General features: G+C 43.0%; 1 protein-coding gene across 3 annotated transcripts; it reads left to right on the top strand.

The window, feature by feature from the left end:
- Nucleotides 1-7,706: 7,706 nt before the first annotated feature.
- On the top strand, nt 7,707-23,556 carry UPF3B (UPF3B regulator of nonsense mediated mRNA decay). Of its 3 annotated transcripts, XM_043571661.1 has the most exons (11): nt 7,707-8,121; nt 9,050-9,156; nt 9,322-9,428; nt 13,097-13,195; nt 14,910-15,020; nt 16,025-16,068; nt 16,564-16,746; nt 17,149-17,187; nt 19,062-19,222; nt 19,556-19,862; nt 22,520-23,556. In XM_043571661.1, the coding sequence occupies exons 1-11, from the start codon at nt 7,966-7,968 to the stop codon at nt 22,667-22,669; spliced, it is 1,464 nt and encodes a 487-aa protein (XP_043427596.1). In that variant the 5' UTR covers nt 7,707-7,965; the 3' UTR covers nt 22,670-23,556. The 3 variants fall into 3 exon arrangements, with proteins under 3 accessions (XP_043427596.1, XP_043427597.1, XP_043427598.1); XM_043571662.1 differs by lacking the exon at nt 17,149-17,187 and having other exon boundaries at nt 7,708-8,121; XM_043571663.1 differs by lacking the exons at nt 7,707-8,121; nt 17,149-17,187 and adding an exon at nt 8,211-8,311.
- The last annotated feature ends 913 nt before the right edge of the window (nt 23,557-24,469 follow it).

The following is a 24,469-nucleotide window of genomic DNA, read 5'->3' as shown; positions in this document are numbered from 1 at the left end:
AGGGAGCCCACTTAGGATTCTTTCTCTCTCTCCCTCTCCGCCCCTCCCCTGCTCACTCGCTTGTGCTCTCTCTCAAAATAAATAAACATTAAAAAAATAAGAAATTAAGTTGGGAACACCAAAAGCAGAAGAGAGTGGATTGAAGAGCAAAACAGAATCCTAGGATGTATGAGGTACTTTGCATAACAGTAATGGACGTAATGCCAGGTGAGGAGGGAGCACAGGGCAAGCTGATACCCCGCAAACCACCCCCCTCCCAGGTGGGATCTGTGTGATATTCCTCAGGCACTCCTCGACTGCCCAAGAACAAAGGAAAGGACGGAAAACAAATGGTTAAACTGAGAGTCTCTGCCAGTTTACAATGATCTCATCAATAGCCCGATTTCCAGGAACTCCCTACTATCTTAATAATGTTTTGCTAGAGGGAAAAACAACCTTAGCTTAACAATACCTAGGCCTCCAGTAATCTGTAAACCCTCTTAAGCACAGGAAAATCCCTTTAAGAAACTTTCTCTTGACTTTACTTCCCCCAACTCCACAGTATACACACAGTCACTCCGCATAACCCCAGTGCAGCTCTTTCTGCCCACGGGTCCTGTCCCCGTGGTTTTATAAGATCACCTTTTTGCACTAAAGATGTCTTCAAGAATTCTTTCTTGGGGCGCCTGGGTGGCTCAGTGGGTTGAGCGTCCCAATTCGGCTTGGGTTGTGATCTCGTTGCTTGTTGGGTTCGAGCCCCATGTCGGGCTCTGTGCTGACGGCTTGGAGCCTGCTTCGGATTCTCTGTCTCTCTCTCAAAAGTAAATAAAACATTTTTTAAAAATTATAAAAAAAAAAAAGAATTCTTTCTTGGCCATCGGCTCCGAACCCCACCATTACCCCAAAACCTCACCAAGGATACCTCATACCCAGAGGGGCTTGGGAGTAGGGTTTAAATTCCTCACATCCACAAAGTGTAGGGTCCCACAATATGAGACCCAAACAACAGTAACAATAAAAATGATAGTAAAACAGCTCTGAAACGGTGGGAATCATAGGGCCCAGTAAGGGCAAACACAAAATTTCCCTGTAAGGACATTTTCATACCCAGGCACGTGGAACTTCTACAGGGAGTAAGTGCACTGAAAATGGGCTCATAGCCAAGATTACAGACCACATCAGGAAATTAATTGCCTTAAGGGAGGAGTCAGAAGAGGCAACAAATGAGATAATTTGTATCTAAGGAACTAGGAATATTAGAACAATCCAAAAAAAGCCTCTGGGAAAAGGAAGGAACAGGAGTTATAAAACAAAAAACTTAAAGCATTAAGACAGATGGATGTCAAAAAGCACCCAGATAGAAATTTTAACATGGTATCATTAAATGTTGAAAAAATTCAAAAATTAGCAGATGAACAATAGACTACATACAGCCAAGGAAAGAACCAGCGAATTGGAAGACAGGTCTGAAGAAATCACCTAGAATCCGACACAGGAAAACAACGAAAGAGAAAAAGCAAAAGAAAACTGGTTACATGGGAGACAGAATGAGACATTCCAACATACATCTACGAGGGCTTCAAGGAGAGGATGGAAGACAGACAATATCTGAAGAGATCATGACTCAGACATTTTTAGAAATAAGTCTTCAAGCTAAAGGAGCAACCTCAAGTACTTAGCCAGAAAAATAAAAACAAATCCACACCCAGACAAGTTGTAATAAAACTGCAGAGCACAAAAAGCAAAGAGAAAATCTTAAAAAAAAAAAAAAAAAAAAGAGATATAGATTACCTGCTAAGTAACAACAGAAGAGTAACTATAGACTTTTCAAGAAAAAAAAAAGATGTCAGGGGTGCCTGGGTGGCTCAGTTCATTAATAGTCCCACTCCTGATTTCGGCTCAGGTCAGGATCTCAGGATTCCTGAGATCCAGCCCCACATCAGGCTCTACGCTGACAGCGGGGAGCCTGCTTGGGATTCTCTCTTTCCCTCTCTCCCTGCCCTCCCTTGTTCATGCCCTCTCTCTCTCAAAATAAATAAACATTTTTTTAAAACATGTCAGATAATAGGATAATAAAATGATAGAATAATATGTTCAGAGTGCTGAAGAAAAAAGTCAGTCAAGAATTCTATAATTAGGGCGCCTTGGTGGCTCAGCCGGTTAAGCGACCAACTTCTGCTTAGGTCATGATCTCAAGGTTCGTGAGTTCAAGCCCTGCATCCGGTTCTGTGCTCACAGCTCGGAGCCTGGAGCCTGCTTCGGATTCTGTGTCTCCCTCTCTTTCTCTGCCCCTCCCCCACTCATACTCTGTCTCTCTCATTCTCAAAAAATTAAGGGAAAAAAAAAAAGAATTCTATAATCAGGGGCCCCTGTGCAGCTCAGTCAGTTAAGCATCCAACACTTGATTTCGGCTCACGTCGTGATCTTGTGGTTCGTGGGTTCATGCCCTGCGTCAGGTTCTGCGTGTGGAGCTTGCTAGGGAGACCCTCTCTCTTTCTCTCTCAAAGATAAATAAATAAACCTTTAAAAAAATCTTAAAAAAAAAAAAAGAATTCTTATTCATTCAACAAACTCAGCAAGTGCAATGAATTTATTTTTTTAAAAAACTCAACACCTTCTCTGTGCCTGACATTTTTTTAAATGATTGGGATACACAGCAAATGAAATAGACAGAAATCCATGTCTTCGTGGAATTGACATTCTAGTGGAGAGAGACAGGAAATAAGCAATAAATAAATAGGTGAATTATATAATAGGTAAAAACAGGTGAGGGAGGCGGCTGGCTGGCCCAGTCAGAAAAGCATGCGACTCCTGATCTTTGGGTTGTGTGTTCAAGTCCCACGTTGGGCATGGAGATTATTAAAAAACAAACAACACAACAACAACGAACAAGTAAGGGAACTGAGATGGTCTGGGGCAGGAAGTGGGCTGAAAGTTATAAAAGGGTTGTCAGGGTCACCTCATCAAGGAGGTGACATTGGAGCAAAGATTTGAAGGAGGTAAGGTACTTGTTGGAAATGCATCCAGCTAAACTTTTATTTAGGAATGAGGGAAATAATAGCATTTTTAGGCATGTAAAGATTGTGGGCGTTTACTATTCACAGACACTCACTGACATAACTATTAAAGTGAAGATTTTTTTTGCAAGAAGGAAACTGAACTCAAAAGGAGAAAAAGGCAAAAGGAAATGGTGAGCCAAAGCTTTGCAAAAAGCGAATGTGTACTAGCTGCTAACATACAAAGGGGAGGTTAAAGAATGAAACCCAAATACCTTACAACCATAACATAGAAACGTGGACGGTGTGATGGGAAGGACTGGAGTTCAAGCACCGAAAACTCCATGTATTGTTTGGAAGAATGATGTAGTTACTTATTAACTCTAAACTTCTTAAAGCATGCATGTTGATATTTTAAATCAATACTAAAAGAGACAGTCAAAACAAAAACATACACCTGAAAACTAAAAATACAACCCTAAATAGCCAATGAGTTCATGAGAAAATCTTCATGGAAATCATGAAAAAGTTAAACCTCAATGACAATAAAATACGTGTAAAAACGTGTGACATGCATCTAAAATGGAATCACGAAGACAGTGCAGAGTGGTTTTTTTAATGTTTTTTTTAAATATGCCAAATTAATGCATAAAGAGTTCCATTTTTATTTTATTGATTGATTGATTTTTAAGTAGGCTCCATGCCCAACGTGGGGCTTGAACTCACGACCCTGAGATCAAGAGTCACATGTCCTACAGGCTGAGCCAGCCCGGTGTCCCACGAGTTCCATTTATGAAGCTAAAAAAAGAGGAGGACAAACCTAAAAGGACAGTGGGAAAAAGTAATAGAGAAGAGCAGGAGTTAATAAAAACACACACAAAAATTGGAAATGATCAATAAAACCAAAAGCTGGTTCTTAGGAAGAAATTGATTAACCTCTATGAAGACTGACCTATTTAAAACGATGAAAGGCATACATAAATAATATTGAAAAAAATATATAGCTATGGATTCAATTTAAAATTAAAGCCACATAGAACAGGTTGGAAACATGGCAGAATAAACATGTTTTCATTTCCATAACATTCTGAAATCACACTAAAATGATAATAGATGATTGTATGGGGCACCTGGCTGGCTCAGTTGGAGGAGCATGTGACTCTTGTTTTTTTGGTTTTTAACAGAAATTCTATGGCAAAGGGAATTAAGGTGGATAATTACCTGACATTAACATAGGAAGAGTATTTTGGATTATTCAGGCCAGTATAATCACAGGGGTCTTCAAAGTGGAAGGGGGAGGCAGAAGAGAGAGTGAAAAAGAGGTAGATGAAGCAGAGTCAGAGAGAGATGCTATGTTGCTGGCTCTGAAGATGGAGGAAGGGGCCATGAGCCCCCAGCAGCTTCAACACCCTGAAAATGGGGCACCTGGGTGGCTCAGTCGGTTAGGCATCTGACTCTTGATCTTGGCTCAGGTCATGACCTCACCGTTTGTGAGATTGAGCCCTGCGTCGGGGCACGGAGCCTGCTTGGGATTCTCTCTCTCCGTCTCTCTCTCCCCCTCCCCCGCTTACTCTCACTCTCTCTCAAAATAAATAAGTAAACTTAAAAGAAAACTCTGAAGGGGCGCCTGGGTGGCGCAGTCGGTTAAGCGTCCGACTTCAGCCAGGTCACGATCTCGCGGTCCGTGAGTTCAAGCCCCGCGTCGGGCTCTGGGCTGATGGCTCAGAGCCTGGAGCCTGTTTCTGATTCTGTGTCTCCCTCTCTCTCTGCCCCTCCCCCGTTCATGCTCTGTCTCTCTCTGTCCCAAAAATAAATAAACTTTGAGAAAAAAAAATTAAAAAAAAAAAAAAAGAAAAAAAAAAAAGAAAACTCTGAAAATGACAAAAAAAACTAGATTCTCTCCTAGAGCCTCCAGTAAGGAACTCAGTCCCGCCTGTACTTCAATTTTAGTCCAGTGAGATCCGTGTTGGGCTTTTTTTTTTTTTTTAAGTTTGTTTTGAGAGACAGAGAGAGAGAGAGAGCATGTGCGCACATGCAAGTAAGGGAGTGGCAAAGAGAGAGGGAAAGAATCCCAAGCAGGCTCTACACTGTCAGCACAATGCCCGATGCAGAGCTCAAACTCACCAACTGTGAGATCGAGACCTGAGCCAAAATCAAGAGTCGCACACTTAACCGACTGAGCCACTCAGGTGCCCTGATATCCATGTTGGACTTTTAATTTACAGAACTGTATGCCAATAAATGTGTGTTATTTTAACCCACTAAATTCGTCGTAATTTGTCACAGCATCAATAGGAAACCAACACAGGGGTGCCTGGGTGACTCAGTCGGTTAAGCATCCAACTTCAGCTCAGGTCATGGTCTCATTGTTGGTGGGCTCGAGCCCTGTGTCGGGCTCTGTGCTGACAGCTCAGAGCCTGGAGCCTGCTCCGGATTCTGTGTCTCCCTCTCTTTCTGCTCCTCCCCCACTTGCTCTCTGTTTCTTTCTCTGTCTCAACAAGAAATAAACATTAATTTAAAAAATAGGAACTAATATAGTTGGTGTGGGGAAAGCTCAAGTGTTCAGTTTTGGATGTGTTCAGAGAACCTGAGCGTGTTAAAGATCTATGTAGAAGATACCAAATAGGCAGATGGATAAGAGTCTGGAATTCGGGGGAGAGGTATGGGAGGCAGATAAAAATTTGGAGTTGTCAGCGAAGAGGGAAAAGCCAAAAGAATGGATGAGGTTAACAAAGGAGCAAGTGTAGATAGAGAAGAGGTCTAAGGAGTGAGCCCTGGAACACCCAAGTCTGACAGCTGACATCCAGCCGGTGGTTTCAAGGTAGCGAGCACTCCAAAACACAGGCAGGCTCCAAGATGTAAATGCACAGCTAAGCAGTAGGTCAGAGGCAGATACTTAACACTCGGCTTGTGAGAACAGGCAGGTGCTGGAGATAGGAGTGAGTCACAGATCTCAAATACAGGGAAACAGTCTTGTCAAGAGGAAATAGGCATAGGCCTGGCAATAGAGGTTGAGAAAAACGTAAGGACAGAGTCAGGGCAATATATTTTAGACGTTGGCAAAGATGGGACCTTGGCCCTGAACCAGCTTTCTGCCTTGGGCTTCTACTGCATCCTTAACTTGATTCCTGGCCCCTGTGGGTGTTTGTGTATCTTTCTAGCTTATCATTTTCCCTTCTCTCCCATCTCTCCTCCTTTTTCCTTAATTGCACATAACATACAAATAATATATTCAATTGATTCTGACTTTTTTTTTCACGTTTTAACACCTCTGAAATCAGATGAATCGTGTCATAGTTTAATTGGCAGCATTTTTTTCCTTCTTGGTATATAAAATAATGACGGTCTTGGGGGCGCCTGGGCAGCTCAGTCAGTTAAGCGTCCGACTTCAGCTCAGGTCACGATCTCACAGTTTGTGAGTTCGAGCCCCGCATCGGGCTTTGTGCTGACAGCTCGGAGCCTGGAGCCTGCTTCGGATTCTGTCTGTCTGTCTGTCTGTCTGTCTGTCTCTCTCTGCCCCTCCCCCACTTGGGCTCTGTCTCTGTCTCTCAAAAATAAATAAAAATGTAAAAAAAAAATAATGGTGGTCTTAGAGTCAATGGTATCTTTGGTTTCATGAAATACAATTGCTCTCTCAGGGAGCATTTCAAATTTTTCAAATTTTGCATTTTTTTTTCAAATTTTGCATTTTTTTTTAAATTTGGAGGGGGCTGAACTTTATTGAAGTTTCACTTACTGAAAATAATATCCGCCAATTTTAAGTGTACAATTAAACGAGTTTACACAAATGCGTGCAGTCATGTAACCATCAGCACAATCATGATAAAGAGCATTTTCATCACTCCAAAATGTTTCCTGGGGTCTCTCTGTGGTCAGTCCTTTCTCCCTACCCCTATCCCCAAGCAATCATTGATCTGCCATCTAGCACTATAGTTTTATCTTTCCTAAAATTTCCGATAAATGAGATTGTACAGCCTGTACTCTCTTTGCGTCTGGGTCTTTTCACTTAGCATAATCATTCTGCGATTCATTCATGTTGACAGACGTTATCAGTTCATTTTCACTGTTGAGTATTATTTCATTCTGTGGATGTGCCACATTTTGTTTGCTCGTTCGCCAGTTGGCAGACATTTGGATCGTCTCCAGTTTGGGGCTATTATAAAAAGCGAATAATTGACCTTTTTCAAAGCGGGAGAAAGGGTAATCCCATGTAAAGCAAGTGGGTTTTATTTTCTCCTCATGAAGCATGAGAGAATTCTTTTACTTAAAAAAGGATAAGGGAAACAAATCTCATACATTTTGGTCATATTAGTCCTTTAAATACCAGTGAACGGTGAGTGTTCATTAAGTATCTGTGAATCCTAATCACGGTAAGGAAAGGAAATTCCAAAGTTGCTCAGAGTACACTTTAGAATGAATAATAGAAAATACACGTCTAAAAAAAGAAAATACAAGTCGCTCCCCCAGTGAGATAAACTTTGGATAACATTGGGCTACTTGAGGAAAACGAAGCCTGCAGAACCTATCTTTTGACCTGAAAAACACTAAACTTTCAAGAGTAAAGATTCCACTTACTTACAGATAGGAATACTGACCCATCTGTGGCTCCAGGCGCCTGGCTAGGAGGAGCTAGCCGCGTTGTATGCCGGGATTTGTAGTCCTCGAAAGAGTCGTTCTAGCCAAGATGGCGGAGTTGCTAATGACGTGCGAAGAGCGGCCCCGAGGGAGTCTGGGCCACGAGGGGATTGGGCTGTGCGGACCTTCCGCCGGCGGGAAGTTAAGACCAGGTGCTAAGACCTTTCTATCAAAGGAAGCCTGGCGCCCTGAAGTCTCGCGAGATCCTGGCCGGGCCCAATGGAACGCGGGGCCTGGTTTATCACTAGGGGCGTTTGTTGGGGGCGGAGCTAGGCGGGAGTGGGCCGGGCGTCGTAGGTGCCCGGCGTAGCGGCGTTTAGGCCGAGCTGCGGTTCTCGGGAGCGAAGCCGTGGCCATGAAGGAGGAGAAGGATCATAGGCCTAAAGAGAAACGTGTAACCCTGTTGACTCCCCCGGGGGCCACGGGCAGCAGCGGTGGAGCTTCGGGGGACAGCGCCAAAGGGGAAGATAAGCAGGATCGAAATAAGGAGAAGAAGGAGGCGCTGAGCAAGGTGCCTGGCCGGCTGTTGGCCCGGGAGAGGGCGGGACGGGTCCGCCACCCGCGAGGATGGTTGGGAGTGGGGCCGCCCTCTTTCCCCTCCCAGTCTGCCCCTCTGTTTCTTTACCTGAGTGAAAATCACGTCACCTAGTCTTCACCCACTCGCCCGAGATCGAGGGAGCCCCTGTCGGCCAAGCCCCGGGGTACGAGTGAGGGAAAAGGGAGGGATTCCTAGATGAGAAGGTGGAGATCCGAGCTGTGAGAAGAGTGCAAGAGGGATCGATAGTAAAGAGAGTGAGGAATTAGAAGGTTAATGGGGGTGGGGGTGGGGGGGTGGATTATTAGTGAAGGGGCCATCGGGGGTGGGAGTAGGTTGTGATCAGAGTAGTAATGGAGGCGAGTTGAGCGGGAGTGGGGGGATTCATGGTCGGGGGGGGGGGCGGGGCGGGTTCATCTTATTTTGGGAGCAATAAGGAACTTCTGGTATTCCTTAGGGTTTTGAATTCTCTATGCTGAATGAGGAAGGATTCTGTTTTAGGATATGTTGGCTGTGGTAAGGGGATCATAAGTCAAATGTTCATGGTACCCACAAAAGACCAGGATTGGCCTATTAATTTCTTGTTACTACATCTGTCGAAAAATGGGTGATAGAAAATGATGCAAAAACCTGGTAAACGGCTGGGTTCTGTTTAACAGAACCTAAGATTTTCCTTGCTCTCTGCTGTTCTTATTTCTAAGAGTTTGCAAAAAACCAACAAAACAAAACAAAAAGCGTTACGATTAGTCTCGACTAATTCTGAACATTAGAATAATTTTCTGCTGGGTTTTTAATATGTGAGCTCATCCTTTAAAGACCAACTTTTTTTCAGGGCTGGTGATTCTTTCAGGTATGACAGGAAATGGATTTGTACTAATTTTATTTTCCTTGTTCGTTTCTTAAGGTGGTCATTCGGAGATTACCTCCCACTTTGACCAAGGAGCAGCTTCAGGAACATCTTCAGCCTATGCCGGAGCATGATTATTTTGAGTTTTTTTCTAATGATACTAGGTAAAACGAATAAATAAAAGAGGGCGGGGGTAAATGAAAATTTTTCTTTCATTCTTTTTTACCCTACTGTTTCCATTTGATTTTTGAGCCTGTCTCTTTAATATATGCATACTTGTAATTCAGACACCTGCAAGCACATTTACATAATTGCTTTCCTCTCTGCAGTCTGTATCCTCATATGTATGCCAGAGCATACATCAACTTTAAAAACCAAGAGGACATTATTTTGTTCAGGGATCGCTTTGATGGTTATGTATTCCTTGACAATAAAGGTGAGTCCTTGTAACTGAAGGGGAGTTTCTTTGTCATTTGTATGTTTAAGACAATGTGTGTATCACGGTGTTTTCTCAGTGCCTTCATAGCTTTTCTAAAACTCGGTGATAAAATGTGCAGCATCTAAAGAGTTTTACACATTTACTAAGCTTATTGCAGTCTTATAAATAGATGTGTGACTTTTCACAGCCCTTGGATATTTTTATTAACCTGTTATTTCTGTAGTTTGACCGACTGAATGAAATTGCCACTGTTTTCTCTTCCTGTGGCCAATTTTTTTCGCCCTGGATTAGGCGATCTGTTGTTTTGACTATTTACCAGCTTCAACAGCAATACTGATAAACGGCTCTTTAAACTTGTACAACAAATTTTAAATATTTACTTGTCATCTCACTTCAAGGACCAACATTGATTGATTTAGGTTAAATCCTTTAAGCCAGTAATTCCCAGTTGGGAACGCTGTTCAACGTTCCGATTCGTATTTGTGCTTAAAACATCCAACTTCATGATCTCCCACTTTGTATCCAGGATTCTATAGGGAATAAAAACTTCTGCCTTAAGGCTCTTTATTATCTGCCACTTGCAACATTGTAGCTAGAGGATATCCAAGCTCCTATTTCCCACTTACCTTTTTTGTCTTTGTAACTATTATAGGCAAACAAAGTATCTTTTTGTTGGACTGTTTTTCAGTATTACTTCAGAGTTGGTAAAAATGAAATCTTTGTGAGGGAATATGCCAGGAAAAGTTGAAGGATTTCCACTGTGTTTCACCAGATTTTATTAATCCCCGTGCCCCCACAGACCCCTGAAACCACTTACTTCTCCACTCCCAACTTTATTCCACTAGATAGCAATGTTTTCCTGGAAACCTGAGTTATGTTTAACTTTTTTCCTCTCTTTTTTATCCCTTATATTTAAACAAGTGATGAATTTCTCCAGTTTATTTTTTAATGTCTCCATCTACTTATTAATACTTTTCACACTGTGTCCTTGCCTCCCAACGCTTAGACAACCCATTGTCTCTAAACTTACAGAATTTTCCTTTTTTTTTCATTTCTGTATAAGTTCAGTCTGTTACACTGCCATGAAATTAATGTTTTTGAAAATAGTGATTTAAGACAGCAGTTACGGGGGCGGGGGGGGGGGGTCCAAATTCCATAGCCTGGTAGTCAGGGTCCTTCACAGGTTGGCCTCACTTCTGAGGTTTTTGTTTGTTTGTTTGATTTTTCAGCCTCTCTTACCACAATTCCTTCTGCTTTAGTCTGATTTATTTATTCCTTCTCAAATATATCAGTTAATAAACTAATCTGATCCTGTATTCAGTAGGATTTCCAAAACCATGCTTCCTCCCTGACTTCTTTGTGATGCCTTCTGGTCATTTCTATTTATTCTATTCTGGCTTATGTCTACATGCCAATGATAGTATTTTATACCCTTTATGACATCATTCTATAACAGGGGTCTGGTGTATTTTCTTTTTCCAGCAGTCCCTTGGGTATTTTTTTACTGAGATACAATTCACATACCATAAAATTCCATGGTTTTTAGTATATTCACAAAGTTGTACAACCATCACCACGATGTAATTCCAGAATGTTTTTATGACTCCAGAAAGGATCCTATACCCATTAGTCATCTCCCCTTCCTCCTCCTGTAGATATTTCCTAGAAACAGACTTATACAATATGTAGCCTTTGTGACTGCTTCTTTTACTTAACATGTTTGCAAGGTTCATCCATGTTGTAGCCTATAATCATTACCTCGTTCCTTTTTTTTTTTTTGGTACACATTTTTTAAAAATTGTGGTAAAATACACAAAATTTACCATCTTAACCATTTGAATTCTACAGTTCAGTTGAGTACATTCACACTGTGCAACCAATTCCTAGAACCTGTTTATCTTGCAGGACTGGAACTCTATACCCATTAAACAATAAATCCCCATTTCTCCCTCCCCCCAGCCTCTGGCAACTACCATTCTACCTCTATGAGCCATCATTCTGTCTCCATAAAGTTGGCCATTCTAGGTACCTCATATGAGTGGAACCACATAGTGTCTGACTTTCTGTGATTGGCTTGTTTATTTAGCATAATGTTCTCAAGGTTGAGCCATGTAGGGTGGGTCAGAAACTCCTTTTTAAGCCTAAGTAATATTCCATTGTATGTCTATACTGCATTTTGCTTAACCATTTCTCTGTTGGAGGACATTTGGGTTGCTCCCACCTTTTGGCTATTGTGAATAATGCTCCCATGAACGCGGGTGTACAGATATCTACGCAAGTCTCTGCTTTCACTTCTTCTGAATATATACCTGAAGGTGGAGTTGCTGGGTCATATGGTAATTCTAGTTTTAATTCTTTGGAGGAGCCACCATATTGGTTTCCATAACAACCGCACCATTTTGTGTTCCTACCAGTAATGCACGAGGGTTCTAATTTCTTCATGTCTTCGTCAACGCTTGTTATTCTCTGTGGTTTTTTTTTTTTTTTTCCTTAGTAGCTACCTTTCTAATGGGTGTGAGGTGATCGCTCATTGTGGTTTTGATTTGCATTTCCCTAATGATTAGTGCGGTAATATTTTAATCTTTTCATATGCTTGCTAGCCATTTATATATCACCTCTGTAGAAACGTCTATTCAAGTCCTTTGAACATTTTTCAATTGGGTTTTTGTTGCTGGGGAGTTGTAGGAGTTATTTATATATTTTGTATATATTGACCCCTTATCAGATGTATGATTTACAAATATTTTCTCCCATTCTGTGGGTTGCCTTTGTACTCTGTTAACTTGTCCCTTAGATAAACAAAAGTTTTTAATTTTGATGTAGTTCAATTATCGATTTTTCACTTTTATTGACTGTGCTTTTGGTGTCTCCTGGCATATTTTTTTATAACAGCTTTATTGAGCTATAATTCATATGCCATAAAATTCACCCTCTTAAAGTATACAGTTCAGTGGGTTTTAGTATATTCACAGAGTTGTGCAGCCGTCACCACAGTCTGATCTTAGAATACATTTTGCTCTCCAAAGAGAAACCCCGTATTCATTAGCTCTCACTCTCCATTCTCCCCCAACTATGCCCCAGCTCTAGGTGGCCACTAATCTTCTTTGTATCTCTCCAGATTTGCCTATTCTAGAGATTCCGGATGTATTTTAAAAAACATTTTTAAATGTTTCTTTTTTGAGAGAGCACGAGTGGGGAAGGGGCAGAATCCAAAGCAGGCCCCAGGCTCCAAGCTGTCGGCACAGAGCCCAATGCAGGGCCTGAACTCACGAGCTGTGAGATCATGACCTGAGCCAAAGTCGGACACTGAACCGACGGAGCCACCCAGGCGCCTCTCTGATGTATGTTTTAAACGAACATTGATTTATAGATTTTTTTCCCCCTCATATCAAAATATCACACTTTAAAAGTTGAAGTTAAATGATTATTTTACTTCCCTGCCATATCTTTTCGTTATGTTATCAGTGTGAAATTGGGGCTCCTTTGGTAACATACTGATGTTAGTTGTGCCCATGTGATTTGTGCCCTCGTGATTCATTCCCATTGAGGGGCCCTATTCAGTTGACTGCTGTCAAAGGAGGCCTAGAGAATGGTGGGTTGACTCTCTTGTATCCACTTTTGGCTTTTTTGTTGTTATAGCAAGTGTGGTATTTTTTTCTAAACAGGTCAGGAATATCCTGCCATAGTAGAATTTGCACCTTTTCAAAAAGCTGCAAAAAAGAAGACTAAGAAAAGAGATACCAAAGTTGGGACTATCGATGATGGTACAGTATAGCTCTAGTTATGTAATGCTATTGCCCTGGGTTTTTTTAAAAAAATTACTACCTTTGTGGGAATTAATTGGATTCCAGTCTTTTAAATAGGAAAACACACAGAATAAAGTTTGTGAGAAATGTAATTCACTGGTGAAAGCTTTGCTTAATTGTCGGAATAGAAGTGGGTTTCCTGTAGAGTTCCCACTCTGGCTGGTGCCATCTTATTCCTTCACCATCAAGCAATATAGCATTGACTGTCGGGCAGTAAATTACCTTTGGTTTGTTGACTGGAAGACAATGGTGAAAAATCAGATGTAGCAAAGTACAACTCTTTGAGGTCTCAATGTATTTGATGATGATGATTATTTATTTATATATTTTTTAACGTTTATTTTTATTTTTGAGAGACAGAGAGAGACAGCATGAGTGGGAGAGGGGCAGAGAGGGACAGAGACCCAGAATCTGAAGCAGGCTCCAGGCTCTGAGCTGACAGCACAGAGCCCGACGTGGGGCTCGAACCCACGAGCCGTGAGATCACGACCTGAGCCGAAGCCAGACGCTCAACCGACTGAGCCACCCTGGCGCCCCTTATTTATTTCTTTTGATTTCCATTTTTATAGAGAGGGAAGGTTTATCATTGAGAGCTGGGATGGAAAATTTTCTATACTTGAGGAACATAACCTAAAGTAGTGGAAGTGGCTAGTCCTATTTTCCTAGGCTTTGAATATGCAGTTAACTGCACACATAGTAATTACATTGAACTGGAATACGGGAACTGAAAAACTGGAATCATTGCCACGTAAGGTAAACTGGATCCAGATTTTGAGCTCTGTGTAATGTTATGTTGGATATGGACTTAGCTGTAACATTTTGTATCTGATATTTTGGAATCCTCTAGTTGGATTTCCATTACTTATTATTAGAATGGGTATTATAAAGAAAACACAGAAAAGATTCAACACACAGCTAGTGACTGATTATATCAGAGATTCGGATCTGGAAGACTAGATCAAGTGACATGCCCCACGATGCACAGAAAGTCCACATACCAGCAATGGGATGACGCCAATGTGTTACCCTTTCTGATGTCAGATGCGTCGAGAAAACCAGGAATCATCAGCTCCAGTGCAACATCTAGGACATCCCCCCTCAATATGTTGGGTTTACTTAATGTGTATTTATTTCTGAGAGACACAGAGCACGAGCAGGGGAGGGGCAGAGACAGAGAGGGAGACAACAGAATCTGAAACAGGCTCCGAGCTGTCAGCACAGAGCCCGATGCGGGGCTCGAACTCGGGAACGGTGAGGTCGTGACCTGAGCCGAAGTCGGACGCTTAACCGACTGAGCCACCCAGGCGCCCCGTGTTGGGTTTACTTAAAGTGAGGTATGCCCATACAGGAATTGCTTACGTGCCATCTGTGATACTGTGAAGGTCCCAGAACGACAACTTGCAGTTCTCACGTAAGTGTGAGTCTGGATTAGGTGGACAGTAACTTTTAAAAGCAAACTACTTAACATGCCTGGAGGTTCTGTTACAACGTGTGGTGTCTGCTTATCCCTGACTTGAGTGAGTATAGGGAATAGGAATTCCGAGAGTAATGGGCCAATAAAGCCCTGAATGGTCTAGTGGGTATGTTTAGGTTTATTTTTAATCTTCCATGATGTGGAAAGTTTTTTTTTTAAAGTCTGCTATATTTTCTGTTTACCGAAACAATTATTTAGATCCAGAATATAGGAAATTTTTGGAAAGTTATGCTGCAGATAATGAGAAAATGACATCTACTCCAGAGACACTGCTAGAGGAAATAGAAGCAAAAAATAGAGAATTAATAGGTAAGTGGGCAACAGGAATTAAGGGCAACGGCTTTTTCATCAGAAGACCTGACTCTTACTTGTCACTTGCTAGCTGTGTGACCAGGGGGAAGGCCCTAACTTCTCTGAGCCTCTGTGCTATAAAGTGCAGACGATAATACCTGCCTCACAGGATTATGTAAATGCATTGATAAGACGGGGAAAATGCTCCGTGACCTATTTTAATGCCACATAAACATAAGTAGAAAAAGTTTGAAGACGCATGGGACGTTTTGACGTCGGCAAGCCTTTGAAGATCAATTGGTATTTTCTGGTAACAAGCAGCTCACGTTCCTGAAAAGCATGTGAACTGCAAATATCAAAAAATGAAGTCCGTTACTGCCAAATTGAAAACTCCTTGAGAAATTCTAGTTTGGACGTTGGCCCTAGCAGTAAATTGGCACTCCTCTCTCAGCTCCAAACATAAGCATAGCCCCTGACCCGGGATTTCCACTCCTAGGAATTTATCCAAAGGAAGCAGGCTTTCAAAAATGCTAACTACAAGGCTAGATAGCATTGTTCAGGATATTGGAAATTAAATTTTTTTTTCTAAAATGGATCTTATTAATGGATGCAGAGTCTAAGCCCATCTCTGATAATTTCCTTAGAATAAATTCCTGGAAGTGGAATTATGGGGACAAAAAGATGAGATATTTTTAGCGCCTTCCCCCAGTTTCTTCCCAGTTGAACAAATTTATATTGCCACCTGAAACAAGAGACTATCCTTTGCACTTAATTCTCACTGACACTGGGAATTAGTCCGTTAAAAAACTGCTTGAATTTGGATTTCTTCACTTTTGGAAAAAGTATTTCAGACCTTCAGAATTGAAGCAAACTACCGTAAAACTCTTTTCTGATAATGTACTCGTGAACTGTTTTAAGGGGTATAGTTTTCCCACCTTGGGTGGTTGGCAGGGAATGTCAGAAAATGGAATCCTTTCTAGGGGTTGATAAGTATTATTAATAATCTGTTTACATTTATGTAGCTAAAAAGACAACCCCACTTTTGAGCTTCCTGAAAAACAAGCAGGTAAACCTTTTGTTTTTATAGTTCTCTCGATACTTTATATTTTCACTAGTTCGTAGTCCATAAGCATACGAGCATTGAATTGGGATCCTAGCGGAGAAACAGCTACCTTTTCTACCATGATTCTTTGAAAGATGTGGCCCATTGGCCTCACTCTCTGGCCCTCTCCTTCGTGTCGTTGGGCCAAGGATGCACTCTGCAAACCCAGAGAGTCTTTAGCTTATCCTAGAGACACTCCCTTGGTTTCCTAAAAGCCTCTGGAGATACGGCATGTAGGCAACAGTGGGGAGATTCTGATACTGGCAGGCCCTGGTCTTTATTCTCAGATTCTCAGTGGGGTGGCGAGGGGGTTAAAGAGGTAGAAAGTAGGTAGTAGCCACTTTGTAGAAAGTAGGAAGGAAAGACAGTCCCGTCTAGTGGGTGCCCGCCATAACTTTTGGATTAGGTTTTTGGTGATGATTACCTTGTTTGAAGGCTTATGTGGATGCTTCTTTCCAGAGAATGAGAGAAGAGAAAAGAGAAGAAAGAAGGAGGCGAGAAATAGAAAGAAAAAGACAAAGAGAAGAAGAGAGGAGGAAGTGGAAGGAAGAAGAAAAACGAAAAAGGAAAGATATAGAAAAGCTAAAGAAGATAGACAGAGTTCCAGAAAGGGACAAATTAAAGGACGAACCAAAGATAAAGGTATGAAAATGACGTGAGCTGACTGCATGTTGCTAAAAATTGCATGTACTTCTTTAAATATGCATGCATCTTGTGCTGTTGTAAACATAATTTTTTTAAATTTGTTTTTGTCTTTGTGGGGGGGGGGAGGAGGTGAACCAATAGAAATCCTTCCTATGATGCGAATGGTATTGTTTTTAAAAATTCAAGATAATCTAAAAGAATTAAGTAATTTACGTGATATTTTTTCATGAAGATCTGTTATTTTTATCACAGAAAATGGTCAATGTTTGGATTATTATTCTCAGTTCTTCATAAGTAAGGGCTTAGGGCTGGCTGGCATGAATTACGGGTTTTATTCAGCTTTTCCTTCATATTTGATACGTGAAGTTGCCTCATCTGTTTGTTTTCCACTGTCTTCAGGTACACAGGTTTCTGTTACAAGCTGTGAATCAGAAAAATGTAAGGACCCAAGTACATGATACAGAGCACCTAGTATCATGTCACACACACAGGTCTTAGTTCATAATAAGTCCTTTTGGTGGTGGTGGTAGTGATACCTGTAGAAAACTCCTTCCAACTGACTTGAGTCTTCTAGAAATCTGAGCCATTTTCAATTCCTACCTTAGAAGGAAGCCCCAATGACTTCCTGATGCTCTGCTGGGTACCCGGAAGCTTTAACAATCTACGGCTAGAGGACAACCATGCCTAAATCGCTCTTTCTTTCCATATGCCTCTCCTAACGGGCTGCCTTGTGGGAGTATTAGGGATAAATATAGCCTGTGTTACACGCTTCCCTTTCACACGATTCTCCCCGTTACCGTCTCTCATCTGCCTGGGGATCTGGGAGCAGCTGATTGTGATGAACGCATCGCACCTAGGAAGAGGCGAGCCTGTAGAAAGCTCCCAGCCTTACCGCTTCCCTTCTGAGGGCATGGCTGAGGCAGCTCTTGCTTCCAGCAAACTTCCTGGGGAAGTACTGCCTAGTCCTTCAGAGAAAGGGAAAACCTCACGGAGATGGTGGCAGGGTCTCCCTCTTACCTCCTCAAAATGAAGCAGTTTATGGCCAGAGCGTGTTCCCCCAAGTCTCTCCTGGGCTCATTACAGGCGATAAGGAGCTTGGGCAGCAGGGTGGGGAGATTCCCATCTTAATTCTTTCCAGCGATCTCTCTCTCTCTGTCTGCCGTGGCACAAGTGACCTGACTTGCTGTTCCTATCAGCAAGGCAGAAGGTTGAGCCAGCCACACTAGAAACTTTCACGATTGTTCTTAATAGAGTAATGAACATCCTGGCTTCTAACGAAGATGTTCATTAGAAAAAATAAGAACACTTCCAATGAAACCTGCACATGGTATCCTCACTACATCGATGCTCCGTAGCGTCCAGTGTGGACTGGCCATTTGCCGTGGCTACGTGCTGCAGGCCTTCATGCTCAAGTCTTTCTTGTGGTGCTTTGCCTCTTGCTTGCTGACTCGTGTGATGCCTTCACCCTGAGATGAACCTTTGTATGATGCCTTCGCTCTGAGACTCGAAATTCTTCTATTCTGCCTAAGAATCACTCTGAATATCCAACACTTGGGGATATTCTAGAGAGGTCTGTGGCAGCGATGGGAGAAAGAGACTGTTTTGTTAGCAATTTGGACTTCGTAAGGCACGTTTATTTTAGAACTGCATTTTGTCATATGTATGTGTGTCATATATATGCACGTGTATGTATATATATGTGACATTGAGCAGAGTTCCTACTCCGTAGAGACGGAACCTCACCGTTCTGTGAGGCCTTTGGATTTTTAAATCAAATGCTGAAAATTATGTCTGATCGTACCATCATAAGTGTGTTATTCTCAGGCTCAAGGCAGAATTATTCTTGCAATGGATCCCTCCTTTGGTGACAAAGGTATCGGTCACTCCAAGCACGACAGGCAAACGGCTGTCCAACATTACTGTCCAACAGTAATGATCTGCCCGGCATCTTCGATTTGTGGCCTATTTTCCCATCAAGTTACATCAGTATGCTAGCTGGCTACAGAAGGCATACTTGGAAGTGTGCACTGTTTCACTAAAAGGTTGACCCATTTCAAGCCAAAGGAGTCTTGATCCTATTGCCACAAGTGATTAAACCACCTGGAGTGGATAACACTTTCCACGTTCATAGCCTCCTTTTAGTCAATTACTGCTCTCCGTGCGCTAGTTCTTAACCTGGAAGTTTAAGAGTAGCTGCAGAAAAAGGCCTCCTATAGCCTAAATTTAAATCACTTGGAATATTGTTTTCTCGGGTAGGATCAGAAGAGAATGTCCCACCCTTGAAAATAAGAATACGTTTGTTCTCTTTAAAGCTACTCAAGAAGCCAGAAAAGGGAGATGAAAAAGAATTAGACAAAAGAGAAAAAGCCAAGAAACTAGACAAAGAGAATCTGAATGATGAAAGAGCCAGCGGGCAAAGTTGTACACTGCCCAAGCGCTCTGACGGCGAGCCTAAAGACGAAAAGCCTAAGAGGTCAGTGGCCGAGGGCTCCTTGGGACACTCCGTTTTCAGCCTGTTTCAACGTGCCAGTTTTACCGCTGTGTCCTGGCTGGTGCCCGAAGGGGGGCGGGAGTGCAGGGGATGAGGAGGAAAGGTTTCAGATATCCTAGCATCTTAGTCTGGGCGAACGAACTTATGGGTTTTGTTACTGGTTTTCAAAACGCTCGCGTTTTTTTCACCCTGCTCCAAAAGCACAAGGTCACCCGTCGTGGCCGCGTCCTAACCGGAGCGCCTCCGTGCACGGGAGCAGGCCACAGGGAGCAGGCGGCGTTTGGAGGTGCCATCTGAGATCTGTTCCCCACGCAGGCCCGAAGAGGAGGGCGGCCGAGACTACCGGGAGCGGGAGCGGGAGCGGGAGCGGGACTACGAGCGGGACCAAGAGCGCCTCCTGCGGGAGAGGGAGAGGCTGAAGCGGCAGGAAGAGGAGCGCCGCAGGCAGAAGGAGCGCTATGAGAAGGAGAAGGCTTTTAAGAGGAAGGAAGAGGAAATGAAAAAAGAGAAAGAAGCGGTTCGGGACAAAGGAAAGAAGCCGGAAAGTACCGAATCCGTAGGCAGCTCCGAAAAAACTGAAAAGAAAGAGGAAGTGGTTAAGAGAGATCGCATAAGAAACAAGGTGGTGCTTTTTGTTCTGTTTGTTTCCATGAGGACTTTTGCTCTCCTCTCGCACGTGTAGAGGCGAGGGCCAGCTCGCTGTGTGTGGCAGACTTTTTACAGGGGATCTTTAACTGTCTGCAACCTTTTTTCGGTCTCGGTGCGATCCTTTGATTAATTTCTTGTAGGCATTTCAGACACACACAAAAGTAGCACAGAGAAGTACAAGACACACGCTTCAGCAGTCACCGGCTCCCGGCCAAGCTTTCTACTCTACCCCATCCCTGCCCCTACTGATGCTTTTCGAGCAGATCCTAGACACAGAATTTCTTCTTTAAATACGTCGATATTAGAGACAGAGATTCTTTTTCTTCATAGGACCCCGGTAGCATTTTCACACCAACCCCACCCCCCCAACACACACTAGTCAGTCCTCAGCGCCCTACCTACTGCGTTTTTCCCAATCGCCTCATTAGTAACTTCTTGATAGGCTCCAAGCAAGGTCCACCAATGGTATTGTATCCTTAGGTCTCTTTTAACCTAAACGATCCCCCCTCCTTTTGTTTTCCTGCCCTTTATTTGCTGCAGAAACCACTTTGTCCTGTGGAACTCTCAGCTCTAAATGGTCTATCTTCTACGTTTCCTTGAAAACTGGTAGTTCTGTCTTGAAAAACAGGGGTCGGCCGATTTTTTTTCTGTAAAGGGCCCGATGGTAAGCACTGTAGGCCTTGTGGGCCGTATGGTCTCTATCACAACCACTAAGCTCCGTAGGAAAGCAGGTATAGATAATGTGAAAAGAGTGAGTATGGCTGTGTGCCACACTCTGTTCATGAAAACAGGCGGCTCCTCACCCACAGGCCTGAATATATTCAGGCTCAATTTTTGGCGAGAACACTTCATAGATGGAGGGGCGCCTGGCTGGCTCGGTTGGTAGAGCACGCGACTCTTGATCTCGGGATTGTGGGTTCGAGCCCCGTGTTGCATATAGAGGTTACTTAAAAATAAGATAATTAAAAAAAAAAAAAAGAATACTTCATAGACGGGTGTTGTGTACTTCCTATCGTATGATGTCAGGAAACATGTGATGCCTGGGCGCCCCGTTAGTGTAATGCTATGATCAATCCATAGCAATTGCATTGTGGTTATGGAATAGGATGTCCTTGTTCTTAGGGTATCCAAGCTGAAATATTTAGGGATGGAGGGTCATGATGTGTGCAACTTAAATGGAAAACAATACGTACTAGAGGCTGAAAAAGCACATGACAAAACGTTCATAATTGCGAATCCAGGAGAAGGGTACTAGGTGTTCACTATGCAGGTTTTGCAACATTTCTATGGATGTAAAATTTCTCAGGGTGAAAAAATTGAACAACCAACCAATCAGTAGGTTCAGGTATTGTAAGCCTGACCCATGTATTCTAAACATTTTTAGCCTGAAATTCGGTGTATCCAGGAAAGGCAAGATAGACACTTGATCCTTTCCCTTTATTCAGAGTAATGAGTTGGGGTCCCAGCAACTTCTAGGTCATCTGTGAGTTTTGCCTTGTCATAAGAACTTGTGGATTTAGAAATATTTGATGGATCCCAACTTGGTTTTATCAGTTATCATCCTTGTTGACGTTTAAATTGTCCCATCTTTGCACAGCGGGAGCCCCATCATTCGTTTCTTCAAATACTGTGCAGGAATCTTTGTCTGTTTTAACATCTCATCTTATAAAAATATTGAGAGATTTTGCTGGAATTATTCAGTTGAGACTAATGCTTTAAGGCTAGCTTTCAGACGCCAGGGAGAAAGGGTAAGGAAGGCTCATGTAATCTTTTTGTTGAGTTCTAAAAAGGACCTACCCATCTAAGTTTTCCAGGATCACACTATCATAAACCACACGCATGACTTGAACCGAGAGGTACATGATGACTTTGTTGAGGCTTATTAGGAATTGGAGATCCAAAGAGCCACCTAGAGAGTCTCAAGCTGGGGTGTTAAACTGTCATACGTGAATTAAGAAATAACCATGCTTTGTGGCAAGTTGCATGGGGTATGAGCTCGTAATTTCAGGGGGCTCTTCACTAAGACTGCATTGTTTTTTTTAAGGTTTTTATTTATTTGAGAGAGAGAGAGAGAGAGAGAGAGAGAGAGAGAATCCCAAGCAGACTGTGTGCTGATAGCTTGTCTACTGTGGGTCTAGAACTCACGAACTGTGAGATCAGGACCTGAGCCGAAATCCAGTCGGACACCTAACCGACTGAGCCACGCAGGCGCCCCAGGGCTTTGCCTTCTTCATTTTGGTTTTCCTCCTAAAACTTTGCTATGTGGTAGCGAATGTTAAAGTCCGTTTACGGATGAGGAGAGACAGGCGATGGCTGAGGTTTCTAAGTAAAGAAAATTCAAGCTAATTCAGCTCATCTTGAGATGGTTATAAAAATTAGACTTATTGGAAACTTACCCTCAGCGTACACAATAATACTTAATAAACGGTTGCTCTTCTTTGGAGAGAGGGGAAAGGAGGCGGGAGGTTAAAAGCAAGTTAACCATCAACACTGTCGTGTCCTGTGCCCTCACGTTTCTGGTCTCGTAGGGGTTGTTTCGGGGTACATGCCAACCTATAATTCGTGACTCCGAAGACCCCCTGGGAATGTCTGGCGGCGATGTTGTGACATTAACATTTCATTTTACTTTAGGATCGCCCGGCAATGCAGCTTTACCAGCCAGGAGCTCGAAGCCGAAACCGACTCTGTCCGCCTGATGACGGCACCAAGTCTGGAGATGCGGCGCTAGAAAAGAAGCAGGAAAGTGGTATTAGCCATAGGAAAGAAGGAGGAGAGGAGTGATAAGTCCAAACGGCCTTAGGTGTCCTGACTGTCTAGGCAGCCAAAGAGCACGTATTAAGCAATCCAGAAGTGCCTTCAGGGCAAAGGAATAGAGACAGAGGAAGGGATCGCTGGGCTGGTGAGGTACACTGCAGAGGAGTACGTTCTTTTTTTGTTGTTGTTCTTTTTTTTTTGCGTCCGAGCAGGAGCCCGGTTGCAGGTTCAGGTTGGAAATACAATTTCACTTTCTTATGCAGTTCCTACAAAGTCATTTTAAAGTGTCAAAGATGAGGGAGGGGCCACGCAGTGCGGTCTGCAGGCGGGAAATGTCCAGTGAGGAGTTAATTAGGTGCGACCCGAGGAGAGTAAAAAAAAAAAGACAGCTCGTTCTGTCATCAAAGGTTTTGGTCAAACCCTGGATTGAACTTTTCTGAATCCGAGTGGAACAGAGTCACTGTGAAGTCTTGTTCAGATCTAATCACGTTCATTGTTGGTGGTAACTGTTGACCGTGTAGCGTAGACGCAACGAGCATGTAAATTGCAGTACATGGACAGCGAAGGGTATAACACGTTTGCGCCTGTGCAAAAACTTAATTATGTCGTGTCTATATCCTGGGTCCTGAAGTTTGGGGATTAGTTGTAGTTTTTTATTTGCTTATGTGAGCTTAGCGCCAAGAATATTTTTAAACCTCTCCTTTTTGCCTTTAGCGATTTTGATATTGATGCGTAAAATTTAACCTGTGTTTGGTTCTTGACAATCCAGTCTTTGTTTTATCTTAGGTCCGATGATCTGAGGGCATACCCTCCCCGGGAAGGAAACTGCACCAATTTCTGTTCCTGTCAGATAGCTACTTTTAGTCCTAGCTTGTTTTGCATTGATGTCAATAAATACCAATATCACTCAAGTATGAAGCTCAGTGTTTGGTTTTTTTTTTTATTACCTTTACTAACTAGCTATTAGTTTGGAGAGATGAGCCTTTTGATACTGAATTCACCTCTCGGGAATCTTGAAGGGGGACGAGCGACATTCGCTTCTGCCTTCGCCAGCGTTAGGCCTCTGCTTTGCCCACCAAGACCAAATCATGGTTCGCTACTCTTGTTCCTCAAGAACCGGAAGGTCCGGGCGGCATCCTGCCAGCCTCCCCTAAGGTGGCGTCGCTCCGCCGTTACCGAAGTCACCGCTTCATGTTTTCCTCGGCTTTGAGAAAGCAGTTTCCCAAGAAGCAGGGAAAGAGGAGGAGCCATCAAAGGTTCCCTGAAGGGAATGCTCCTCAACTGGGAGACAGCACCCAAATACGGGCAGGGAGACCGTCAGAGAGAGTGGCTGCCGGTGAACTGATGGGGGCAGAAACCATGGTATAGTGAGGGGTGAGTGGCGTGTAGGAAATAGAGATGGGGGCAGCTGGATAAATGGACCTTGGAGCTCAGAGAAGAGATTTGGGCTGGAGATACGGGTTTGGAATTCATCTGTTTTTTTTTTTTTAATTTTTTTTAACATTTATTTATTTTTGAGACAGAGAGCATGAACAGGGGAGGGTCAGAGAAAGAGGGAGACACAGAATCCGAAACAGGCTCCAGGCTCCGAGCGGTCAGCACAGAGCCCGACGCGGGGCTCGAACCCACGGACCGCGAGATCATGACCTGAGCTGAAGTCGGACGCTTAACCGACTGAGCCACCCAGGGGCCCTGGAATTCATCTGTTTTTAGGTGATCGCTGAAGCCATGGGTCTAGATTTAGTCACTTAGGGTGAGACGGTAAAGAAAGAACAAGCAGGCCTAGGGCCCAGCCTTGAAGAACGCGAAGGTGACAGGGAAGGAAAA

Source organism: Prionailurus bengalensis, chromosome X (genome assembly GCF_016509475.1).
Source record: "Prionailurus bengalensis isolate Pbe53 chromosome X, Fcat_Pben_1.1_paternal_pri, whole genome shotgun sequence".
In the NCBI taxonomy this organism is placed as follows: domain Eukaryota; kingdom Metazoa; phylum Chordata; class Mammalia; order Carnivora; family Felidae; genus Prionailurus; species Prionailurus bengalensis.
Note: the sequence above shows the minus strand (reverse complement) of the source record. Positions and strands in the feature narration are given on the sequence as shown.

Bases quoted from the DNA above. Each gene is read 5' to 3' on its own strand.
- UPF3B (XM_043571661.1), top strand. From the start codon at position 7,966: ATGAAGGAGGAGAAGGATCATAGGCCTAAAGAGAAACGTGTAACCCTG. The intron at 8,122-9,049 runs GTGCCTGGCCGG...TCGTTTCTTAAG, and splicing joins AGAAGGAGGCGCTGAGCAAG to GTGGTCATTCGGAGATTACC. The intron at 17,188-19,061 runs GTAAGGACCCAA...TTCTCTTTAAAG, and splicing joins AAGCTGTGAATCAGAAAAAT to CTACTCAAGAAGCCAGAAAA.